The sequence below is a fragment of the Bombus fervidus genome, chromosome 13, assembly GCF_041682495.2.
Source record: "Bombus fervidus isolate BK054 chromosome 13, iyBomFerv1, whole genome shotgun sequence".
NCBI classification, from domain to species: Eukaryota; Metazoa; Arthropoda; class Insecta; order Hymenoptera; family Apidae; genus Bombus; species Bombus fervidus.
The window spans coordinates 3389397-3416170 of NC_091529.1; the positions used below are offsets into that span (position 1 = coordinate 3389397).

General features: G+C 33.8%; 1 protein-coding gene across 8 annotated transcripts in view; it reads right to left on the reverse strand.

Annotated features, from left to right (window-relative positions):
• Ih (hyperpolarization activated cyclic nucleotide gated potassium channel Ih) overlaps nt 1-26774 on the reverse strand; it is a 220861-nt gene that overhangs the window by 75557 nt on the left and 118530 nt on the right. For 7 of the 8 annotated variants that reach the window (XM_072015472.1, XM_072015480.1, XM_072015474.1 and 4 more), the window contains one exon: nt 16765-17035. In XM_072015472.1, the coding sequence (XP_071871573.1) occupies nt 16765-17035 (271 nt within the window). Of the gene's footprint in view, nt 1-16764; nt 17036-20251; nt 20478-26774 lie in introns of those variants that run through there. The other variant, XM_072015478.1, reaches the window with a different exon arrangement.

Genomic DNA, 26774 nt, shown 5'->3' on the forward strand with positions numbered 1-26774 from the left:
AACGATCGTTCTTTTCATTGACATATAAAAGTATTAATTTCGTAGAAAGTCCAGATACTTCTATATTCTCATCATCCATCAGTGTCAATTAACGTCATCCGTGTGACCTTACATATCGGCCGCGGCGATTAAAAATTTTCTGTACTAAGTCTCAAGATTTAAAAGTATACATTTTATAAAGTTTTATGACATTTTCTGACTCTCTTTTAATCTTGATAACTTTTCGTCCTCTTTATTTTTTAATACTTTTCCATGAATAATTATTAATCAAAAATATATTATCAATTTTTGAAAAAATTTCCATTAAAATTAATATTGGAAAATCTATACCAAATTTTGTAATATTCTATGTGAATCTATTTAATTTATATCTTAATTTAAAAATTCATTGTGTTGATATATTTGCCATCGATCTTTACGAAGTGGTTATTCAAATGGCAAGTAAATGCAAAAAATTTGCAAATCATTCCTTTCTAGCGAAAAATATCAATTATTCTTAACACCAAGATAGCATACTTTTACTCTCGGTAGACTTATCGGTAGATCGACATAAATTATCCTTCGAATAGGATCGATGTAATAGCCTGGCTTATCTTGATTCTAACAAAAAGCACTCTAATCTCAATTTTATCGTTCCACTTAACATCAATTTATCATCCTTAGATTTGCTATCAAAGAGACCTCACTTTCACGATCATTAAAATCTGTTAAGTTTAACATCCTCCATACATCGTATCTTAACTAATCATTTTAGAAACTACAATACCACAAACGTAACAGAGGAAACAACATTTAAAACATAGCAAGGAATAACTGCTATAGAAAAGAAAACGTCCTTATGCATTTATTAAAATTTTGAAAGTGCAAATAATGTTAATAATATGCAAAAGTATATAAAATATGCAACGGTTAGCTACCTGGAACATAATGTTGAATCAAGTAAAACAAGTTTCTGCTTATATTCTATTCCTTTGTTTGTCTTTATAAAAATGTAAATTCGCATAAAAATCCGCCTAATCATGACAGTCGTGTCTTATTACAGAGCTAATCTTTTTTCAAGATATTTTCAAGTCCACACAAACGAATAATCTATTATAATACGTTGGATTTGCGTCATACAGCTATAAAGCCATCATACCTACCTTTCAGCTACACTACTTTCAGACGGTAGTAGGTAGGATAAATTACGATGTCAATTTTTATCGTATCATTCACGTCTGTGAGATCGAATTGAGCTTTATAATTACCAGGTAGAATATGACCATGTACTATGAGAAGATGGCTATCGAGATTACAAAGAGGCAAGAGGACTAACTACTCTATTCTCTCACTCATCATCACACGTTGCTATATAATCATATTTGTTTACAATGGCTATAATAAGTCCAACTATATTAAGTTTCATACCATTTGATGCTACTTTCATACGAGTATAAAAATTGAATGCTGTGAAAATGTAAATGGCGTTATATAAAAAAATGTTGATCCATATTTTCGACTTATCTTTTCTCTTCAGACTCAGCTCGTATTGGGTTGTGCCATCCGTTCGATCTCACCCTCTATAAAACGTTACTCCTATGATAGCAATATAAAGTTTTTCTACGATAAATAATCAAATATTTTCGTAATTAATATCTGTACTTATAGACGACAGTGTATCGTCGCGTTGTCATAAAATATTCTGTTTATAACAGCTCTCAATTGCTATCTCTTCTATCGGATTAAAATTATTAATCAGATTAACGGTAATTGGTTTCTTTATGAGCAGAGAAAAAATTCGATTACAAAATAAATTTAATAAGTTAACAACGATAACAATTGCGCGTTCTTGAGATTACCCGTGAATTCTGACTTTTCGCAGCTGGATGTTAAAAGATAAACTCCATTGATATCAATGAACACCGCCAGAACGAAGACGATCGATCGCATAAACTCTGCTGATCCGACTTTAATGGCCACGCAAACTCGAAACGTTGCGGGATTACTTCCTGGCCGAGTCAGCGACTTGCGTTCCAGAATAACCTCGACCGAAACGTTTGCCGATCTTATTAGGCGCCTCGAATGAAAATGGATCGTCCGGTCAACGCTGATTTCCGCCTACGCTCGCGAAATATCCTCACCGTTTAGGGACACTAACTCACCAGTTCGATCCAATAATTATCTCAGTTAATGAATATTTCATGAGAATTCAGTATCATTGTATTGGAGTTTCAAATAAGAATCGCGAGTAAAAATTGAACGTGAAAATGGCACGATTAATTCAATGGTATCGAGAACGTGTTAATTAAGAATAATTATGATAACAATATTTTAATAATATTACGAACGGAGAAGTTAATTTCCGATATATTAATTCTGCTGCTTAATCGATATATTAATTGCTTCTTCATACAAATTAAACAGTAATATGTAGTACTTTATATTGACACAGCGTGTAGTTAATAAAGTCATTAATAGATAATATTAAACAACCACGATCGATATATCTGTCAATGAATACACCTACCATACTAGCCGCAATTATAGTTTCAACATTGATGAAGATATTCTCCAATTTACCATAAACATAGATTAATTTCCATTATTTGATGTGTATGTATACCGTATATCAAAGACTTAAATTATATTTTCATTTCTACAAATCAAGAAACTTTTGTAAAATCAACCAAGATTTTTTTAACCAAGAAAGATTTCCAGATCGTATCAAGACAAAAGATCAACTCGATCCCAGTGCTTTAAACGCAAGAAGCGATTCAAAGTAAGTAGATCATTTCTAAATCAGAACATTTTTGTAATCATTCTATTAAAAATCGATAAAGACACATCAATGTAAATTAGTCTTAGTCCTTGCTAAACGCTGGATGTAAATGCTAAAAGTAAATATAACAGATATAAGTATGATAATTTACTTTTAATAAAAATCAGATACAAAAATTCGTCCTCCTAGATTAACGAGCTAAAGTCAACCTCTGTAATAAGTTTGTCACGTGCTAATCTAAAATTCCACTTCTGTGATATCGTATATATACGTGAATTTTGTTTGTTTGGTTCATCACAAATGAAGATAAAAATTGTATTCCCGAAAAATAGTGAAAATATCAATGAAACGAAAAAGGTCAGTTCATCGTGACTTACATAAGAATCAAGCGGTGTTGACACAGAAAACAAATGACACGTAAAAATATAGGACAGCCTTAAACAAAGAAATTATTATACCTATCTAAGACATTCATAGTGATTGATCATTCGAACAACGAGATAATTCATCTTTCCCGGTTAACGGGCTAAGGTCAACCTTTGCAATATTATGTTTATCGCGTACTATCCTAAAATTTTCACTCCGTAATATTACATATTTAAATTTTATATATTTCACTCTTTATCGTAAATAGAAAAATAAGAATTTTATCCACGAAAAAATATTTTTTTTTAATGTAGGTATATAAACACGTATACAATACGATAATAGAATAAAAAATACATTTTTCCGAAAATCTGTTTGATTCGTCAGAGGTTTAAATTCATAGTACGCGACCGATTGGACTTGGTTCGGTGTCCAGTTCTCGTGGCAAGTGCGATGACACCCTGGCTGTCGGCAGCTAAACTTAGCAGATGTGATCGGAAACCGGCTGGCAGTTGAAAATTGCAGAGGCCTTGTTCGGCTCTGTCCTATCATTAGGTAGTTTGCAAATTTAAACAATGGTTTCCTACCGCTAACGCGGACCGTCGCAATGTGGCACGGTCAGCCCGGGTTACGCAATGGCCGGGCCACGTGACGATACTGATTAAAGTCGAAGCTGCTCCACGAGAAATCGTCCAGCCTCGCACTATCCACCAGAGAAACCTTTTTTCGTTTTCTTGCTAATTCGTTAGAAATATCGATGAACACATCGTTGAACTTCTAGTAGCAATATGCTCAATTAAAAATATCTTTCTTTAGAATTTTGAATATAGAATAATTAATTGACTTGTAATTTATAAAATTTATATCTACAATTTCAGTTGTTTTATTAGCAAGTTTGTTGTTGTTATGGAAGAGAATTTATTAATGTTCGATAACTCGTGACTTGTAACTCGTATAATTTTCCTAATGATATTAATTTAATCGTGCGAGAGGATCATCATGGTCATTGAATTAGCACCAAATGCGACAATTTCATTTTAATTCAATTTGATTGGATTCATCGTATTCTATTTGTAACGCAAATTTTGTGATCAACAGTAGTTCCTAAAGTGTTTCTTATTAGTATTAAATTTCTTCTCCTTGATGCCACTATACACAAGGTGTTGATATCCATAATGTTGATTTCATGTTACTTTGTTTGAGTAACAGAATATTGGAATAATAAAACGTTTAGACGATAGAATGTTCGAATAACAGAACGTATGGATAATAGAACGTTGGAATAACAGCGCGTTTTGTTAATATTAAGTTGATGAGTATGAGATGATGTCGTTTCTCCATAGTTGGCATATGTCGGGCTAATGCTAGTCATTCAGTTTTGCCTCATTGTCAATGCTTATCAATCGTATTAAAGAAGAAGAAATTTGCTATAAATCACGTAGAGGGACGACTATAGCACACGCGTTTCACGTAATCTAAAAGTTTTTGAGAAAGTTTGTTTAAAATTCTATTATCTTAGAAAGTTCTTTGGTAAGATATTTTATCGAAATAAAGAACGTTCAGATTATTAAACTCAGAAATCTAATTAACGTATTAATATATCTAATAAATGTTTCTTATTAATAGTAGCAGTAGAGATTTGAATGAAATTTAATATTCGTTTCTCTCTAAAAATGAGAAAATGAAATGCAAGTCAAAATGGGAAAAACGGTGAAATTTGTCAGAAAGCCGGTAATGGAATTGCAGTGGAAAATTTTTCAAAGTTCTCAGGAGTTGCTCGCTTTTATTTATTTCTATGGTCTCAGTTTCCACGACACATTTGTCAGAATATTTTATGACCTGAGAACACGAAACACTGGAGGAAAACGGCTAAAACGTATCTCGAGCTCCCTCTGCCATTTTCCTACCGGCCAAACACAGGAAGTATTTTCTTCTCTGGTATAAATGTAAACACGCGAAGGTAATTTTCGTGATCATTATCATACAGTTATGCCATTTAAACAATCACTGCCTATTCGTATTCGTAACGTGATTCGAAAAATTTCACTTGGAAACGCCCCTCTCCAATACTGAGAATGAAAAACTCTGGCAAAATATCGTAATTTATTATCTTGATCTTTAAACTATGAGAATTTATGAGTATTTCATTCAGTTTTGATACATTACTACATTCAGCTTTTCATGTAGTTTTACTTTTCATTCAGTTTTGCAATGTACATTACTACATAGGTATTTTGCATCATTTTATGGAGAAGATCTGCAACACGTATAGTCGTTATTTATAATCAGTATATTTTATCATCTATCGTTATACTAATGACGTGAATTTTTCGTGAAATGAAATGAGTTTTTCATCAAATAGGTTTGGCTTGCTTCAATGTTAAAATTGTATTCGGTAATTGGCATAACCATCTTATCACCAAAAGTTGGATAAGATCACGAATTCGTTAATCCTTCGTTTCTTCGTGAAGACAGCTTCGAAATTATGTTATTTTATATCGATAAATAATTAGAGCACACTAACGCGCAGAAACTGTCATTTTTCTGATACTCTAAATAAAATAGTTGATCAATATTTATAGTTTTACTCTATGATCTAATAATGGAAAGAATTGAATTTTTAAAATTACATTTTAATCATCTTTGCGCTAAGTTCCAATTTCATCTATCGTATTAATGAAACATTTTATTTAGTATTGTAAAATGCCTTCAGAATGTAAGATGTTAAATCAGTATGAAACGCCCGGCGGATATTTTTGCGATTAACTCTGTATATAAGTTTATTAATATTTTCCTGAATTAAATTAGAAGCAAAAGTACGTGGATTTGAGGAATTCTGGAAATTCTTTACCATTGCTACGGGACCCGGAAAACAATTTCCTGCGGTAATTATAATTCAAATGGGCGAACAACTGCGAAACAAACAGGTGGGCATTAACGAAAACGGTGCGCCGTTCTACCCTTAAGCGTTTTTCCTAATTGATCGTCGGAATAAAACTCGATAGGCCGTGCAGTTAGGAACAAGCAACACTCCGCTTTCCAGCTCCGTTCCGTGGGTCTCGACAATAACAATTTGCAGTTTCGACCAGGGAAAATCAGGCTAATTTCGACTTCCTTCCTTTTGGTTTGTTATTCGTCGAAGAAATTGAAACGCCTGATAAAATAGAAAAAGAAATCGATGGCCGAACATAAATGTATAAAATTCATTCGTGATTATAATTAGTGATTATAATTCGTAATTATGTTGTTGCATTGGAAGCTGAATAATCTCGTTCTAGATTCCAGATAAAAATATGTTTGCACGGAAATCTGAGTGACAGGAAAGAGTAAAAGAAATGATAAGATATCGAAGAGACATCATTGTCGAGTGGATTCATGTTGTAAATTTGAAAAGGATTGAGACGTTTGGAACGGTAATAAATAAAACAAGTCCGAAATAATTATTTGTATTGTAATTTGTAAATCGACTAACTCGATTAAGAATTGTGATGACAATTGTTGCCATTATGTTGTATAAAAGTCGTCAATTACTATGCGAAGAACTGCACTAAATATCAAGTTTACACCGTACGTGATTTCCTGGCTGTTTTCGAGATTAAGGATTTTCTTACTCCTTTCACTGGAACAGCTTTCAGTCAAATTATTTTTAGGTAGGAAACTCTGAATTCTAATTAGCACTAGGACTCTGAGCTTCTTTCTACTTTTTAAGAGTCATTAACGTATCGTTAATCCAGCGAAGCTACCAAGTACAGGATAGAAACACCGTGTCTGAGGATTCTTGGAACGAAAAAAAAAAAAAAAATAGACGAACTAGGATTTGTGTAAATTAAATTGCATTAATTACCATTTATAACTTTACATTTTTATCAAAACTTTTTTCTTGAAGCATCACATTCACAAAAATGTATTTATCTTGAAAAATAGTTAATATTTTGTGTCAGCTTATGTGACAAAATTAATTACTTTTATATTTTAAATTTATAAAAATTTATCAAACATACTTATTACAGCTCTTTCGATCAAATGATATTTTCTTAATCTTAAAAAGTATATTCAATTAGGACAAAATATGAAAAAAGACTTAATGACATGCATCACTTCCAGCTACAATTTCATGTTAAACATCATTTTAAAACATCACAAATACCTTTTGTTTACTAAAATGAGAGCAAGATTGAAATATAAATACACTTAAATAAATTATTCGATATTATTACCAAAATATCTATTATTTTATTTACAAGTATTTTACGTCATTCCGTATAAAAACCACCTGCACGGAATAGTCTGTATAATGCACAGATACAAATAAAAATTTCATCCACATATTTTACAAAAACACATTTAAATGCCCGAAAACACAGCGTAAATACATAAATCTACAACATTCTCTTTTAAATTACGATTTCATTATTTTTACCATTCCGGTAGTTCTAGTGTTAGGAATCAAAGATCAAAAAGAAAAAATATGCTGTCGTTAAATTTTAACGAGTTTCCAATGAACGATAAACACGAAGAGATATGATAATTGCGCTCGAGTAACGAAGGTTCCTGAGTATTCTTTGCAAATAGACGAACTGATTAGGTTGCGCGTGGAATTGCACAACAGAGCCAGGGTCAGGAATGGTAGAATAGCCACGAGACGTCTTAATTGACCCGGGGGAATGCGTGAATATGAACCAGGCGAGATACGATATGCATTGTCTTGCGCGAAACGTCGGACTAATGACGCCTGTCGTCGGGATACCTAATCATTCTAACTAAACGGACGGTCGCTGGATGATTAAGTGCTATCCTCGCCGGATCTGCTGCACGAATCCACTTGTTTTTCCTTTTAAACTTACATTGCGTGTTTGAGATTTTATTCGATTTCATTGATAATTCAGTTAAGAAATATTGAGCTCTTAAAATACTATACTGAAAACATATAACTAGATACGTACTAAAATATATAGTATTGGGATTTCTTGTGAAATTGTTAATGATGTTGATTTGAAATTTGGTGAGAAACGAAATTTATTAAATACTAAGCTTCGTGAGGTAAATTTAGGAAAAGAAGGTAAATTTAGACTCGTGTAAATTTAGTAGCAGCAATTCCCATTTATATTTCCTTTATTCCTTTACTACAGTCTTTTCTCCAATTCTTTTTTGAATTATTGTTCAACCTGGTTTTATCTTAAAAAAAATATTTTGAATTGGTATGGGAATTAATAGAATAATATCATAGATATTAATATAGAAATTTCTAAAATATCTGTTAGGGGAATTGCTAGAATGGTACAGATACTGACATAGAAATTGCTAGAATAGTATAGATGTTGTTACAGAAATTATTAAAATAGTCTACATACTGATATAGAAATGATTAGGATGATACTTATAGATATACACAGTAGGTATACGCAATTATTAGAATTTTATGACGTTGTCTTAGAAATAATTTAATTGTAATAATTTAACCGTTATGTGCACGATTGTTTCAAATGTAACATAATAAAACATTTAAAAAATGTCAATTTATGGTATATAATCCTGCCATAATGAATATTTATTTAGCGAAATTTCTATTATACTTAGAATTTATATATTTCGTGTCTTTAAATTTATATTCTGAATTCTTGATACGAGAGACTCGGGAAGATTAGAAATTAAAATATGAAAGAATCTTAATAATTCAAACTTTCAATCTTCTTTCTTCTCAAACCTCAAACAATATTCATATATTACAAAGTAGTACACAGCCAAAAACGAAATATTTATGGAAAACATGTTTTCCAAATTAATTTACAGGAATTTTTATCGTACATTTATTCGTCGCATAAATTATGAAGAATAAGTCGTCGTATTTCTAATCAATACGATAATTGACATTGTCGTGCTAATCGAACACAATAGAATAATTAACGTGGTGAATATTACGTACAGCACGTTAGTTTTCTGGGAAACATATTTCATCTTCGTATTACGTCAAACTGTTCAAATTTTCAACATAATTGAAACAGTGCATGAAGCAATAAGAAGCATGACGTCACTTTCCTTGAAAGTCGTTCTCTTCAAATTCTCAAAACGTGTCTTGCATCTCATGAGAAAGCAACGTTTCCCTTTTCCCCGTGCGAAAATGGCGCTGAATGACTCAGATTAAACGAAGAATAGGGAAAAATGATTTAACTGGTAATTTCCAAGTTTCGCAATTCTTTGTTCATGGCACATTCTTATGACTTTAAACGCCGCCGCTGTTTCAGGATTAAGACGCCACACCATTCTAGATTAATTCCAATTAAATTGTATTACATTTGTTGCTTTATACAGATAGCTACGGTACCTCAAAGGATACGAATGTTTAAAACAACTTACACTGATACGTTTCATCGGTTGATAGAATCACAAAAGAGGAAACGGAGAAACGAAAGAATATAATTCGATAAACTAAACAGAGAAAAATTTTCGTTATAAGAAGTTCTCAAAAAGTTGTAATGAAGTTTTTCCATGAATTCTAAATCAGTTAACCTTTCTCTCTTCGATACTCGTTCTTTGATCAATTCAAGATTTCTGCTTTAATGAAAAATATACTAAATTAACTACATATTATATAATAATATCGAATCTACAATGTAAATATACAAACGAGTTCTTCCATTTCATCAAATTTCGAAATACCTGCTTTGCTAACTTTCGATTTTCCTAAGTTCCAACGAAAATTTTCCAGAAACTTTTCAAGCAACATATGGCATATAAAGAAATAACTACGTGATCACTACAATTCGTGTCAAAATCCCAATGCTAAGTTCATTGAAATCTTTTTGAAACAAGTAGGAATATTAAATGATATATACTAAAAATAGGGAAACAAACCAATAAGAGGAAAATTCTAGCATAAATATTATTATTAATAATATTATAATATTATATTATATTAATATTATATATAATAATATAATAATATTATTATTATTAATAATAATAAGTTTAATCACAACATATATAAACTTTTTATCAATGTAGATAATAGTGGTCGCTAATGACTGCAAGCCGATGCGGCAATAAATAAATAAAAAAATAGATTCATTAAGAAATATCTCACATTTAAAAAATGATTTCAATTCAACGAAAATTGATATATCTGCGTAATTCAACGAATTAACGATTATATTGCAAAGAATTCGTCCAAAAATCATGCGAACGCTGGAGTTTATCTCGTTGTTGCGCGTGGAACGCGACACGAGCATACGCGAAACACGTGCGATTCTCAAAGCAACGTGCCCGTAGTGGCACAGTAGTCTCTCTTGCTTAATCGGATGATTATTCTGAGATCATTCTTACAGCTGATGCCAGTCGCCACGATTTTAACTACCATTATACCGACCACACCACTCAATCTGCCTTCTCTTTGTCCTCTCGCGACGCTCCCAACTGTTTCTCGCATCGAGACAAGAAGATCACTGGCTCGCTCGTTTTTTCGTCTCGATCTCGCTCATAAAACACTTCTCATATCGATCGAATGTTTTCAAACGGAATTTCCAACATTTAACTCGTACACATCGTGAGTGACGTTTCATCGATCGTACAGAGACTGGCATTCTTAATTTATTTTGAGGAGAAAAGAAAGTTTAGCCAGAATTTCTGTTTCATCGCGATATGAGGGGATCGAATCAAATTGGATTTGTTTCGCAATTCATTTGTGTGTTTTGTGTGTATTAGAAATTAATTCAGAGTGTTTGCTGAATAATGAAAAATGTTTTAGTGTAACGACTTTTTACCACACAGGCCAAAGTGTTCACGTAACTTACAGAAATTACGATTTTCTTTTGCATAGACATCTTCTTGTTTCTATCAACTTCCATGTCAATAGATCTAAGTACTTCAGTGAACAAATGATCTTTTAACGAAGCAACTAATTTCCTTTCCAACCAGTAATTTTAGTTTCGAGGAAAATAGTTTTCTGAAAATCATTGTTAACTCAAATAATTCTGAAAAATTATCTTTTGACGAGACTTTAAACGAAATGAAAAATATTAGACCTTTATTTCCTACGATTGACCCAAATCCATTGTGATAGACCGAGCAATCTTACTTCTAACGTCGATGGAAATCAATTAAATAATCAAAGACGATGAGAACTCGAGAAACAATTTCGATAAGTGAGCGGACAGACAGAAGAAAAATGTTGCCGTCCACATTTCGAAACGTCAACGGCAACTCTTAAAAATATTACAGCGCTCGTTTCTGGCGCGATGAAAGAAGAAGGCAGAAAATATTTCTCTTCCTCGCAGTATCTTCCCTTTTATCTCATTGTCGAGCCAAGACGAGAATACGTACTTAGTAGTCTCGAGAAAGCTTGAAAGGAGGCAAAGACTTCCGAAAGAAAGATCCTTTCGATGCCTAGCCCGTGAATTTATTTCGTTGGTATCCTAGCCAGCCATTAGCGAAATTGAGGTTCCAAAATTAAAACGTGTCGCCGGCACAGGGACGAAAATATTTCGGCAAATAAATTCCTTTTTCAAATATATAATACTCCGAGTTCCTTTGGATGTATTAATCGGTTAATATTTAATTCATCGGTCGTCGCGACTTCTTTTCGACCACTGAAGATAAAGTTTTCCTTTTGAGAAAGCCCAGCACTTTGTCATCTTGTTATTTTTATTATTACAAGATGTCTCGCTTCTTTGTTGGAAGTTTAAAGGATACGTTGGTTTCTTCACATATTTAAAAGATGATTAAAATGAAAGAAATAGAGATAAAAGGAATGAAGTAGAAATGAAAATATAATTAATCATTGCTTTACATCGGTCTGCGACGTCCGAAGACGAAATATGAAAAACATTTGAATTTTAAACGGTTTCCAGATATCAATGCAAAGCAGTACGAACGTAACCATCTTCGTGTCAAGCTCTTCAGATGATATCTAGAGACAGAGCTATGAATAAATTAACTATTAAAAGATTTACAGTGGAAACGATCTGCAGCTGTCTTTTCAATTTCCTGGAACCTTCGTTTAATTCTCGCGAGAATTATTGGATTTCCTTCTGCGATCAACAACAGTGATCTATTCTGATTCCATGATCAGGAAATGGAACGTATCCGCAGAACGCAGATTCTAACTATAAAAGTGACCTCTGATCTCTCTAGAGCCGCATGTCAGATGCTCGTTTAAAAGTTCGACTAAAAATAGCAAGTTCCGCCTGTAAGACCAACTATCACTGCGACCAGAGATATTTATAACGATGGATTCTTGAAAAAGGGATGCTCACTCGATCTTGGATGATCCGAACCACGAATGCTGTCCTTACAACCAAATTATCGCGGCCATTCACTTTTACTATACGTTGTATCTTTGATAAAAATTTCATAAAAACAATTTTATAGAGATACATGATCTGTTTGATATTTTACAATGAAAAATTTGAAATCTCGAGGACGAAGAAACAATTATTTTTCTAATCGTTCAGTTCTTCGTCATTATGTCATACCATCGGAAGTTTAACCCAAGGTTATGAATATTTACGACTTCGAATTCGCATTTGATAGTCTAAAACTTCCTAAGTTCTGAAGCAAACTTGAAATTTCTAGCAATTCTGTCTCATCTATCCTCCGACGTTAACGAATCCAAGGACCATGAGGTACCTAAATTTCACTTAGGCGATTATCAGAAGTCAAACAGAAATTCTCCGCGTTAAACTGTCGTTAATACCTCCTTTATTCTAACGTACATATATTTCGATGAGCGATTAGAACGGCCGAGAGGTTGCATAATTGAAAGATTCCTCGGGTTCTTGTCATCAACGATGGCCAAAAGGCAACGCAGTAGGATCGTTAGCGGTGGTTTGCATGAAAATTTCATCGTCCGAGATAAGCTGGATACAGCGTGTCCTTGTATTATCAGTAATTAAAGAAAATTCTGAACGGAAGAGCGGGGCAATTTCAGGCAATTGCCACGACAAACGCCCGGTGCACTGTTTCGCGAATGGTTATGGTACGGTGCCTGGTAATTTCAGCAATTCCAACCTACGATCCACGCCTCGAGGGCTCTTCAGACGTAGATTTTCGATCTGTCGACTAGTTGCCAGTCCGTGATAACGGAGAAAGCCGGTCTTTTTAAAGGATCTCAAGTACCGATATTTTTTTCGCTAGAAAATATCATGCGAATCATCGCTTTGAGTTACGTATACAAAATTTTTAATCATTTGCGTTTGGTATCATAATTATGCCGAAGAGGTGTCTTTGATCAGGTGAATTTTATAAATTTACTTTAAAAATTCATTATTAACAGAAATATTTTTGAAATATATTATTTATATCTAAAAAATTCGAAACTAAAATAATTTATAGCAGAAGTATACTATTACATTAGGATAATAGCAACGTTGATCGATTTCGACAAAATTTTCAGCACGTGCAGAACTGACATCGACAAAACGTATTGCTTAATTAAGTTTTCATTCATTGCAGACTCGGATAAGAAAAATTGTAAAAACATTTAGACTATTTTCTTCGCGATTCCAGTCGATTGCAATTTTTCAAGAATCGTATTCACGCGTCGATCAAACTAATCCTTGTAACTTCTCAAAAAAAGTATCAAGACGTCTGGTCCAATTATTATCCGGTATTTTAATGTGAGCGAATGTATGTGTGCCCTCCTCAGGCGTTTTCGGAATATACAGACATTGTTAGTCATCGATTCTCAGAAATATTTCCTTACAATTAATTTTACGTTATATTGGGTTGGCAACTAAGTCATTTTGTCAATATCACCTAATGACAAAATCCGCAATCACTTGGTTGCCAACCCAATATAACGTAAAATACCACCTAATGACAAAACTCACAATCACTTAGTTGCCAACCCAATAGTTCGGCAACGATGATTGACGGTTCATTCAAGTTCGTTCTGTCAAGAGTCGAGCGTGCGGTACCTGTGGCCATTGTTACAAGATCCGTCATAAAACTCTCTTCCGTCTCATATATTTTAAAGGTTATATATCGTGTGACTGTTCTATTCTAAAACCCAATATAATTTAGGGATAATTGTTGTTTCGATTATGCGGGCGTGTACTTGCAGTCAACTAGCAAAACAGGGCTAGCAGGCGGCCAGTTAAAGAGGCAAGAGCGCCCTTTTGAAACGACGTTTAAAGTGGACTTGTTAAAGATCTATTGTACAATTAAATTACTCCTCTTATAAAACGCAACATATACAAAAACAGTACCATGTCCGAATATCAATGTGGAATAAAACTGGACCACCATAGTAGTTTCAATGACCCGAATCGATCACATCAGTCTAGTGGCACGCGTTATCCCACGGGAAGAATATCTTCTTTGTTCGATCGTTCCTCGAAATATGTCGCGACACAGCAGACGCATTCCGGTTGTTCGGATGGAACTGTCCAAGCCGCACGAGGAATTCGGCTGCGATACGGGAAAGTGCTGTATACTGCCCAGGAAGCCAGAGGTCAGGGATCCTCAAAGCATCTATAATTCTTCCCAACATGGTTGGACACGCGAGGATACCATTGGAGAAATTTTAACCCTTCGCAGTCCTGTGACACTACTAACGTATATAACCACATTCGTAATACATGGCTTAAAGCCATTTTGCTGGCGCTATAGTGACACGCGTAATTTGCATCGCAATCGAAAATGTGTTAGACTATGTTGATATACGCAACATGCATCTCTGCATGGCAATTTTCAGGGTAAATTGTTGGTTGATTTTGGTTTGTACGATAAAGTAGTGGAAAATGGAAATCGAGTAGCTGGAAATCGAGGTTTGAATTTAGCTAAACGACGTTTTGTTAAGTCAAATTCGAGATAAGTGGATTGTTTGAAACATTTTGTTTCAGTGAGATAATTCTCACGATGATTGGAGTAATTAGTTACGCAACGTAAGGATTAAAATGTTTTGATTTCTTCTAATTTCTTTTAAAAAATTACAATCGAATCAGTGGTTACTCGTCAAAGTGGTTACAATGTCAAAAGGTTGAAGTTGTTGTCTCGATGAAAGATAAATAAACCTAATGCAAATGTCTGCAAGATTGCCAGAGACAAATGTTTATCGAATCGTCCGTTATTCAATGTTAGCCAAATTTATCATTGATTGTTTTCTCCAGCAAGATTGCGAACTGGGTCAAAGCCGATCACCGCGCAATCGCGATGAAGAAAACCTTCGACGCAACTGTTTCGTTCGATTCGGATCTGCTCTTGTGGCGAGGCACTTTAATTAGACGTTTTAATTGGTAATTAGGCTAGACAGGAGTGGTAGCCACGCGATGGATCCACCAAATTCACTCCTCGTTAGCGATCGTCGTGGAATGTTGCTTTCAGATCGAATAAAAAAGAGAAAAAAATTTGAGAAAAATCTGCAACACTCTCTATTTGCAACACGCTCTATTTTTCACGCAAATTAACCGGTCTTCGAGGGTACACGATCCGATTTCTATCGAAAAAGAATTTATTCGATTCTGAAATTACCTACGATTTTTCTTAACCCCGCTGCGCTCTTTAGGCCATTTCCAATTCATATATATTTTTCTATTCGCAAGAAATTTATTAAATAGATCAAGATGAAGTGGAAAAATCACTTTTTTATTCAACTTTGAAATGAAACAAAACTTTTTAAATATTGCTCGTCATAATATTACAATATCGATGGTATTAAAATATTTCTTGTCTTGATAATTGCTTCTCTGGCTCTCATAATACTTTTTTTAATTTATCAATTATTAAGTTGATCGATTAAGAAAACTTACACCTTTGAACTTAATAGGTGGCCGTTATTTTCTGTTGTATTATATTTTGTTATGTGTCATGTTTTTCTCCTGTGATCTTCGTATATGTAATGTCACATTTCAACTTCAACTCTAACCGAAGACAACGTGATCGAGTGCAGGCAAGGCCCTTTAAATATCGGAAGTTAAATTTGTTGTTCAAAGCTTCTGCAATTAACTGGAGTATTCTATACATAGAGTGCAACAAGAATGTGCCACACTTTGTTAAATGACCGCCTGTAAAAATAACGACACAAAGAAAAATGCGTGACGTGCACAACCTTTATGAAATTCTTTGACAGCTCTATTAATAATTGTTACACTATGTTTCTAAGTTCAGATAAAATCTCATATATTACGTGCTTGCATCCGGAAGCCTCAGCCAGCGTACGTGAAACTACAGGTACGTAATTAGATGTATGAAAAATTTGCTAATACAAGAGAAAAATAAGCCACATAATTTACAAAAAATTATTCAAATTCCTAATAATGTATTCTGTGAAAATTATCCATAATTATTCTGTATCGATTTATCAACTTTCTACTCGATAAAGATTATAAATTGATCACTTTCACCACTCTGATACTTCTAATGTGAAATACCACTAACGACGTGATTAAAGAAAAACGTCATTAAAAATATCTTTTGAAGATAACGTCCTTCGTCAAAAGATACGACAAAGGCTGCATAGTCTACTTCTCTAACCAAGATATATCATCATACAATATGTTTCTTGTAGAAAATCATACACTCTTTTAACCCAGGACAAGGTACAGCGTCAGCATGGCTAGAAACCATCTAGTTGGAAAATCGAGACAGGGTCGATATCTGGTTGCCTGTCAAGGTGAAACGGTTTGATATCTGGCGGAAGGACTCACCGAAAACTGGAGCAAGGATGGATGACCCAGTGACCTGCAGCCTTTTGCCTGATCCGTTCCTTCATCAAAGCTTTCTTGCTTCCGAACAGCTTCATAGCCAGCTTGTTGTCGGTAGGCTGGAACAGGGCCTGAAGCTGATTCTTCAAGAAGCTCTGCTTGACTTCCTGGCCCGGAAGACCCGGGCCCGGCTCCTCCTTCGGCGTCCCGTAGAGGGACACATCGTCCACTCCGAAGTGGACCTTCCCGCTGCCCTTGTAATTCATCTCGTTGCCTGAAACATAATAACAAAAGCATTTTGTTAAACAGTGTTGTTACGTTAAATAATACACGTTATAACTTTTTCGTCCTGATTCTGCTTATAATGAAATGTTCCTTATTAAAGAATTTGTACGCTTATAGAATCTGTTTAAGAATATACATACACTACCCTGTACTAAGAATTAGAATATTTATTGATGTTTAGTATAAATTGAATAATACTGTTCTCTATTTTCATTTTCCAGCTGTTTGATTGTAAGTTGGTTATTTTACGCGACACGTGCTTTATAATTTAAAATATTGAATGTAACCAATGGGTCCAAATGGTTATGGCAGATAGTGTACATGTTATATAAATCTTCACGTATGGGTTTACACGCAGTCTCATACCTTTTTGTGGATACTGTGTTGCATAATCGTTGTATTACAGCGTTTCTTTTTGTTTTTATGTATTTAACAGTTATATTGCAGTCTGTAAATCCTAATGTCTAAACATCTTATCATCCATCTATCAGTTAACTTAATCAAACGTTGGTTCAACGTCAATACATCAAACATTGGTTCAACGTCAACACATCAAACGTCGAATGTAATCAATTACAATCTTAATTTCGCTGCAATTATATAGATCGATAACAGTTCAATGTGTCATATGTAACAACTTAAACTAAATTCGCAATTTCATATATGTAATTTTTAAATTATCTAAACTATAGTTCGATGGGTAATACACCTAAACGATGCGAGTTACCTCCTGAAGCGTCCCTCTCCTCAATATGCGATGTGAAAAACTGTAACCCGTGGAGCAAATTATATATATATGTGAACCGATAGTTGAGAAATTAAAAGAACTTGTAGTACTCGATAATTTCCAATTAAATACAGCAATTTGCTCAAATGTATAATCATTGGCTAGCAACGAGCATTCTATAATTCTCGTTTCGAATAAACAACGTTCAAGTCCAGTTACTGAAAAATGCTTCGTCGAAAGCCACGTGAAATCCCCACTACGAGTATCGAGGTACACGCGAGCTCATTCCAATCTCCCATCGACTTCCTTTCCAGCTCTCAAACGCAACCATACGCACTATTGGCTCTGTTGAAGCACACATGAAACGTAAAAACTACCATGCACCGTTTGCTCGTCGACTCCAGTTAAATACAGTTAACCGACAGAATTCTGCCTTTTTTCGTTTTACATTTGCAACGCATTGCCTTTAATAATGGAGGGGAGGGGAGGGGCGACTTAGAATTTAAGCGGCTGAATATTGTAAATAATATTGGAAATCTGATCGATTTTCAATTAATATTTTCATATTTTTTTATGAGGATTTTTATTCAAACTTTATTTTGATTCGAATTGAATAGAAGTTTTTAGAAGAATTTTTATTGGGAAATTATCAGAGAATCTTCTTTTAGCTAATTAAATTATGTAAGCGAAATTGTAAGAATAAATTTTGGAACGATTCTGATTGAAGTGATAAATGTTTATATTTAATTCATTCACTTAAATTAGAGAAAATTACTGTGTTAATCTGTCATTATTTACCGTCTAAGATTCTATAATTTTTTTCTTACATTAAAACAAGTTATTTTCTTTTTTGTCATAGGGCTTTTCTCTTTGCCTCTGATTTTTCTAATGTAACAAAGAATGTCATTTAAACATTCGTGCAATTCTGAGTGGAATTTTCAGTAGTACTTTTTGAAACCTTTTAAGCCAATTGCCTGGAGATTAAAGTCATTTTTATATAGAGATGTCCCGTCTCTGCCTAAAAGTTTTTGCATAGTTTATCTATCATTTTAAATATATAGTCTGTAGTTTATCTTTTTAAATCAATTCTGAACAAATCAACTGTTCTTAACGTTTTAAGGAATCCTTTTAATCATTTTCATAGATGATATAAAAATATTAATCTTTGGAAAGCTATAGATCTTGGGACTTTATAATTACAACGAGCCAGTCATTCTTGTGAACCAGAAAAATTGTTAGTAGACTATCAATCAATTGTTAGTAGACTTCGCAATCATAAATGATAATTTCAATGGGATATGAGTTTGAAAATTATTATTGCAGTAGAATCAAAGATCGTCATTGCTAAGAATAGGTTTTTATGAAGATGAGGAACTATGTAGTTACTCTGCGATAAAAATCATCAATAAATCAATTATACGCACAAACTGTTGCCAAGAGGATGCAAGAGCTCTAAATCGACTTGATTATTACTAGTTGAATGATGTTGGTTTCTGTTGTAAAAAGGTCTCTACTCTACAGTGAAAGATGAATCGCCATAAGCTAGACTATATCGATAAACCATTTATCATGATCATATAAGAATTTTATAATTAATGAACTAAAATATAGTATAGCATGAACTTAATAACCAAGAAATATACTTGAAAGATATTCTCAACGTTCTTATAGAATTTACATATACATAGTATCATCCGAGAAGATATGAAATCAGGTAATTAACTAGTATAAGATAGAACTAATCGAATGATTAATTTCTATGATGAAACAACAGAATTATAAAAGTCTTACAATTTCCAAAACGAGACACGATACAGTATTAACCTATTTAGAAAATGTCTAAACGTTATGTAACGTTATGCCTATTCAGAATTATTCAGAGGGTATTCAAATTTGTATTACAAAGAAATTTTTAAATTTTTAATTTCAGATTGCATGAGAATATCTTATCATTCCACGAAAATAACGTTCTTATTGCCAACTCTAGTCTAAAATACACATAATAAGTCTTGTAATAAAAATACATAACAAGTGCATGTAATAAATATCAATCAAATGTTATTAAATCAGTGTATTAAATAATGTTAAAAAAATCAAATGTTATCGATCTAATCATGTTAACCACATCTCGTCACAGTATTAATGAAATTTCCAAAACTCATATGACACACACAATATATTTATAAAAGTTTACATACAACAAATGTCCAAGTACTCTCACGAATCACTATATATTTATTTATTCAAATAAAGCTGGTTTTCTTACGAAATGCACGATGACTTTCATAGATAACTTTTTCTTTCCAAAACACTATGCATCATTTCAGTAGAGATGATAGGATATCTTAAATTTTTCCGTTTCTATACATTTAAGAATCAATCTCGTTATTAGGCCAACTACAGCGAAACTTTGTTCTCGAAATGCCACCTAGTCTCCATAAAAACCGTGATCCTTCAATTCCTCGATACAAGACTCACCAAACTTCGGCGTTGCTCGCGCGTGCGACAGCTTGGGCCAGCTGGAGACAAGGACAGGACAGCCCTTGTTCCCTTGCTGTTGGTCTAGCTGTGTTTGTTTCCTCAAGAGCGGCGTTCTCTGCTCGTCGAGCTGACTGGCGCGCGCCAGATCGTCGGCCATCGCCCGAAAGCAAGCGGCCTCAGGATCGCGAGAACGGTCTGCCCCGTTTACCGTGTAACTGGTCCCCGATGCAGAGGTTGACTAATGACGAGCGGAACACGAGGAAAAAGAAGCCACGCGGCCGGCGAAAGCCAGCCAACCCGACCAACCCACCCAGCACCACGGCCAGAACGAACGGAACCCAAGTGGAGAAGAAGAGAAAAGCAAAAGCGACGCAGTGGAACAGAGAGAGAGGCAGAGAGAGAGAACGCTGAGACTGACCGGTTTTATTGTGGAACCAAACGACGACGCGGCGTTCGATTCTTTTCCATGGCATTCGACGAGGAACGCATGCAAATCCTCCGCGCGACAATCTCCCGTCAACCTTGACACTGGAGGCGGTTAGAACGTCACGAGAACCAAGCCTCCCTTCCACTAATAGCGAATGATAATTCCATTTGTCTCGTCCCGTGTTTTAATCACGCGAGATACCTATTATTCGTATCTCGTAGGTTTCGTGTGGTTGCTCACAAATTTGGTATAAAGCATATTTGGTATTAAGGATACTAATCCGGACTGCAGCATTTTCTATCTAAACTTTTCTGTCTTTCCCGAGGATATTTTAGATCGCTGAAACCGAAAATGAGAATCATCTTTCACATTAGGACAAAGGTTCTAATTGTAGAAATCTACGTACGACCGCGACCATATAAAGCGGTGAGCGGCAAAACAAGCGATGGCATAGTCAGTGGCAAATTCGTCTCTTGCCGCTCTCTATATGATCACAACTTAACCGGGCGTCTCGCGTAGGCTGGAAAATGAAGAATATCCCGAAACCTAATCCACTTCTGGTGATTCAAATATACAGAAAGTAAGCCATACTTTCTAGTTAGGAACAGCAAAATTTAAAAAAAGGTAGCTTCAAAATCCACGAGGACGTACATCAACAGGTTGACTGAAATTTTTCCGCCTTATTCTCCTGGAAAACGACTCTCATTTTCGACTCTCGTCAGGAATTTCAAAAGTCTCTAAAAAGCGTCATATTAACTGAATGAATTATAAGGTTAATTATCCGGAAAGTGTCTTTCTTTTACAGACACGTCTTTTATAACAACGCATCTTTATACAAACATGAAACCTAATCTATCGAACGTTGTGATCTTTAGTTTGATAGAACAAAATGCATCATACGTAATTCGATAAAATAATACTTTTAAACTTTTCGGACGATCTACTAATAATCGCGTCTCGTTATAATGTCAATGAAATTTCAAGATATTTCACGTGACACGTACTATGAGCGTATAAAAGTTTCCCATCGTAACAGAAAATTCTGTTCAATTCGTGAGCCATTATAATACATCGTCTAATGAACATTTTAAATGCGATTTTAAAATGTAAAACTATCTTTCGTCGCAATCTAACCAAGCAAGATAACGCAAGATGACGCGACGTACACGACAAGACCGACGCAGAAGTCTCTCTGATCTCGTTCGCCTGAAGCGAATTCGAGAGAGCGGATTCGCATTCTCATGGAGAGCGCTTGAGAAATTTGAGCGTGCGATTCTTCAGAGACGGCTGTATGCCGCGTGAGAGAAATTAGACACGCCCGGGGAGATTGGTCGAGGATACAAGGGTGTTTTTAAAGAGCCTTGGTGGGTTTGCAGGTGTTGTTAGCGGGTTTGGTTGCATGCGAAATGCTTTAGGTGATTGAACTTTAAAGTTTAAGTAGGTAGAAAGGCTTAGCTGGATGCCATACAGTTTGATTTGAGATTTTCGTAAAAAGTTTTAACAAAGGAATGCGTGTTCTGTTGTTTGTGCGATCGTAAATTTTTATTTATAGTAGTGTAAGGTTGTTTGACTATTCTAAATTCCATCTATGCTACATATTTTTCTGTTATGTTTCATCGTTTTTGCTTTTGTATTTAGGAAGAGATTCTTTAAATTTGAGGAATGTTACTATTTGTTTCATTCAGAAAACATTTTGTGAACCACTTAGCTGACAATAATTAGAGAATCGTTTTTAATGTCATTTTGATTTTTGTCTGTGCCTATGTGCAAGCTTGTCCTTGTGTCTGTATATATTTTTTAATTTGAATTCTTGAATTTTTACTAATGTCATACGAATAACATGACAATTATTAAGCCTGTTTGCTTGGTTGGAATAAAACCGCTTATGATAGCAATTTTCTAGTTCTGGTATTTGAAACTTATTGATATTCAATGTATTTAATTAAATTAAGTAAACTAATATTTTTAAACTAAATTACGATATTATACGTAACTACAAGATTGTCACTAATTAAATATTAAATAACCGAAAGTGATGCTTGATTTAATAAGAATAATAAATCCTGAAGAACTTTGGACCTCTCCGTTCTAGTCGTTGAATTACAAAGTCGACCAGCTGAGAATCGTTTCGAGCGATTACGAAGAGAAGCAATTTCCATGAACAATACGAAGCGTAGAAGGGCGTTTCACGATTTTAGCGAAAACATTCGCTTGAAAATCAACGTCGTAAGTGGAACGACTTTAACGCGACATTCGAGACCGAGCCAGTGTTACCGTGACAAAATGTTCTCTTTCCGGTGTCTTTGTAGGACCGAGCTTTGCGACAGATAATTTGCCTGATAGACGAGGAGCGAGCAAATTATCTCATCCGAGAGGGAATCGACGAAGAGAGAGAAAAAGAGAGAGAGGAAGGAAAAGAGAGAGAGAGAGAGAGAGAAAACCACTTCTTACTACGCTCCAACGCGCAATTTTTGCTACGTAACATTTAATTAACTTCAGCTTCAATAATCTTTAATTATGTGTGTACGATTATTCATGTGTATACGTGTGTGGTAACGAGATGATATCGGTGAATAATTCACATTCGTTAATTACGGGAGTTGGCGCTTTCAGAAAATATTGAAACGTCCATCTCGTTGAATAAACAGCAGGTTTTAAATTGATATTGTGTTTGCATTAACAGACGAGAACATTACAATTTTCACCAATTACTGTAATTTTTTTTTCGGCTTGTATTTGAGGAGAATATTATAATTATCGTTAACTAGTTTAATTTTCTCGTGTTGATTGGGTTTAATCAACGAGATACGTTTTTATACCATTATTTTTTTCGAAAGAATAATGGCATATCTCCGTGCTGAATATCTCCTCTTAAGTTGCGAGAAAGGTAACAAAAAATTACTTTTAAAAATGACCTGGTTGATATTAATTGCTTTAATCTTCTGTAGTTTACTTATAGCCTGATCCTTGATAATTGAAAGATCTAAAGGTTGGAAAATTATTAAATTAATAATTAAAGATGTAGAGATTGAACACTGAAGTATTCTTTTTAAGATTTCATTTTCCTTGGGAGTATCTCTCAAAATCTTCTTTCAAAATTGTAAAATTTTGACAATTGAAAAGGAAGTTCAAAAACGAAAAATTGGAAAGTTCGAATGGTCGAAAATTTGGAAAATCGGAACTATGGCAATTTGAGAACTTGAATATTTGAAAATTTGGAAGTTCGAAACTTCGTCACTTAAAATTTTTCGAAGTTCAAAAGCCATAAAATTCGAAGACTTGGAGCATCGAAAATTGGGAAATGTAAAACATCGGTAACATGAACATTTGAAAGTTTATACATTCGATATTCAAATTTCCGACATTGGCAATCTGAAATTTTACACGTATTTACAATTCTTCCTACAACCACCTTAATTAGCATTCTACCATTTTAACCAAACATTTTATTGATCAAAGGAAAATTGTTCTACAGACCTCTACTATAACTTCATCAATTATCTTCATATCAGCCTTTATACGCGTACATATAATTTTACCGAATTGATTTCAACAAAGAGCAACTAATATACTCTCGTCCCATGTAATGGCATTCCTTTCTCGTTTATGAAGGTTATTATAAATTTTAGCAAATGAGAAATGTTTTTAATCTCCTCTCCGATAATTCCTTCCATCTTCTCTCTACTAATTAAATATTTTCTTCTATAAATAGATACGTTGTATCTATTTATATCCATTTCGGTTATATTAATTAAATTCGCCTAAAATACAATTTGCGTAATGTCTTGTAAATACAAGTTCGAGAATAACAGAAACTATTTTGAATATCGCAAACATTGATTCATACTTCAACGTAATTTAATGACGATTTCGTTGAAGCTTGAAATAACACTCACTAATGAATCGACGCTACGGTGAAAACCAGTAACGTTAATCGCTTCTTATGAAACAAATATTCCGCTGTAGTAAACAGGATTCGTGCGATTTGGTATTTTTATTCAACAGCTCGTTTATATTCGCTTGGAGTTTTGCATTAATCGATTATCATACTGTTGGTCTACATCGTTACGTATGTAATTATAAATATCTGTTAACTTTTCTAATTCCTCACGCTGTTGATAATTTCGATTTTTTTTCAATTTTATTTTCCGATTGAGCATAGAATACACCAAAATAAAATCTTCTGTATTTGCTTCAATTCTTTACGTCCCACTTTTCAATTTCCTTTCAATTCTTCGCGCTATTTTAAATTTCAAACGTTGTCTCTTCTCTCGTATTTTCTGATTTACCATAGAACATTCCACGAAACAATGTTCTTTATTTTTCATATAAAGCGCTTGCTCAAAGAAAACACATTAGATCGTTCTATTTTCGGCAAAATACATGAATGTTATATTTTTTAATTTTTTTAATTTAGAATTTTTCTCAAACAGAATGTATAATATTTTTCTCCAACTTTAAACAATTGATCTCTGTAGACAAAGGTTGGGTTAAGAGATGAATTAAAAGATTTGAAGGGATTAAATAATCGGAGGAATTAATGGAAGAAGTTAAAGCGTAAGTTAAGGATGGAAATGAATTTTGTTGAAAGTGAAATTTCATTTCTTCTCATTGGCAGTCGGTTGTCAAGTGCTCGTAAACATGCCAACTAAATGTGCGGCTAGCTCGATTGCTTTTCTGTATTGCAACAACCGATAATGGGCTCGTTACGGGCATTTGTCGACGAATAAACGGCTTATTGAACGAGCATTCTTACGGTGCTCCATATTTCCTCACGCGGACACGTATGCCAATAACTTCGAATTCGCATTTCTCATTTGAGGTTTCCTCAGCAGAAATATTCTACGAGCCTTCTCCTTGATTAATTATCATTCGCATACCCATATCGGTTTAGCATTCTTAATTATCATTTCTTTGTTTCAAATCAATATCGCGATAATTTAATATGAGAAATATAAAAAGATTAGATAAAAAGCAAACTTCGCATGCAAATTTTTAACATTTCTTAAATATTTAGAGATTACGCAACTAAAACATATTATATGCAAATAAAACATTCTTTTCTAGTTGACAGTTTGATGATAAAAAGCTTAGTATTTCAGAATCACATGTATTTCTTTTTCTTTTTTTTTTTTTAATATAACGGTGTGCTGTAAGCTATACATATGCGCTATAAGCGATTGCACAATTAAAAAAAAATTCTTTTTATAGATTAAACTTTCTTTTAATTAAATATTATTTTATTTACTATATCATTTGTTCAATGAAATTTATACATATATGAGATATACACATGTGTTTGTCATATTTTACTAAATTTCTTTTTAAATAGAATTAAATAGAATAAAATAACATTGGCTTAACTGGGTCGGAACATGATCGGTTCATGAAATGTTTCAAATAAATATCGTCGTGTTTCATGGCAACATCATTAATATTCCACATTCTTGCTCTTCATTGTTTTTATAACAATAGCAGATATTTGGTCGTATTAATAACATACGTATATTCATTCTTAATTACCGTATTGCATATATAGTTATAAAATTATTAAACATTGGCTGCTACTGAAATATACAACTAACCACCTATGGGGCTGCATTCTTTTGTTTGATCAGAAATGTCTTTATTTTATGTAACGATGTTCCAATACGCAGTTTGCTGTTTTATTCGCTTGTGTAAATTATTTTATCGAAACACAAGCGCGAAAACTGAAATCCAATGTTGGTGTTACAAATAATCGAGGCGACGCAACATATGCGTTAGATGTGATGGTAGCGGATATATCAAGGGTTAACCGTGATTATGAATTTAAAAAAAGATCAATAGTCGAATTGATCTTGAAACCATCACTTATGGCTATCACGCTTGAAAAATTACGATTTGATGAAGAATTATGGAAATTGAATTCTATTTGTTACTTTCCACTTTATTTCAAAATGTTACCTCATCTTTTAGCGCTTAATTGGAACAACTATAATTGGAACATCCTCTCGATTAATTCCTTTGACTTATTCGCTGTCATCACCTTGGAAGTATAACGGAACACTGTTTCATAGGTGTGGCAAAAAGAAGGTTAAACTGTTTCGATGA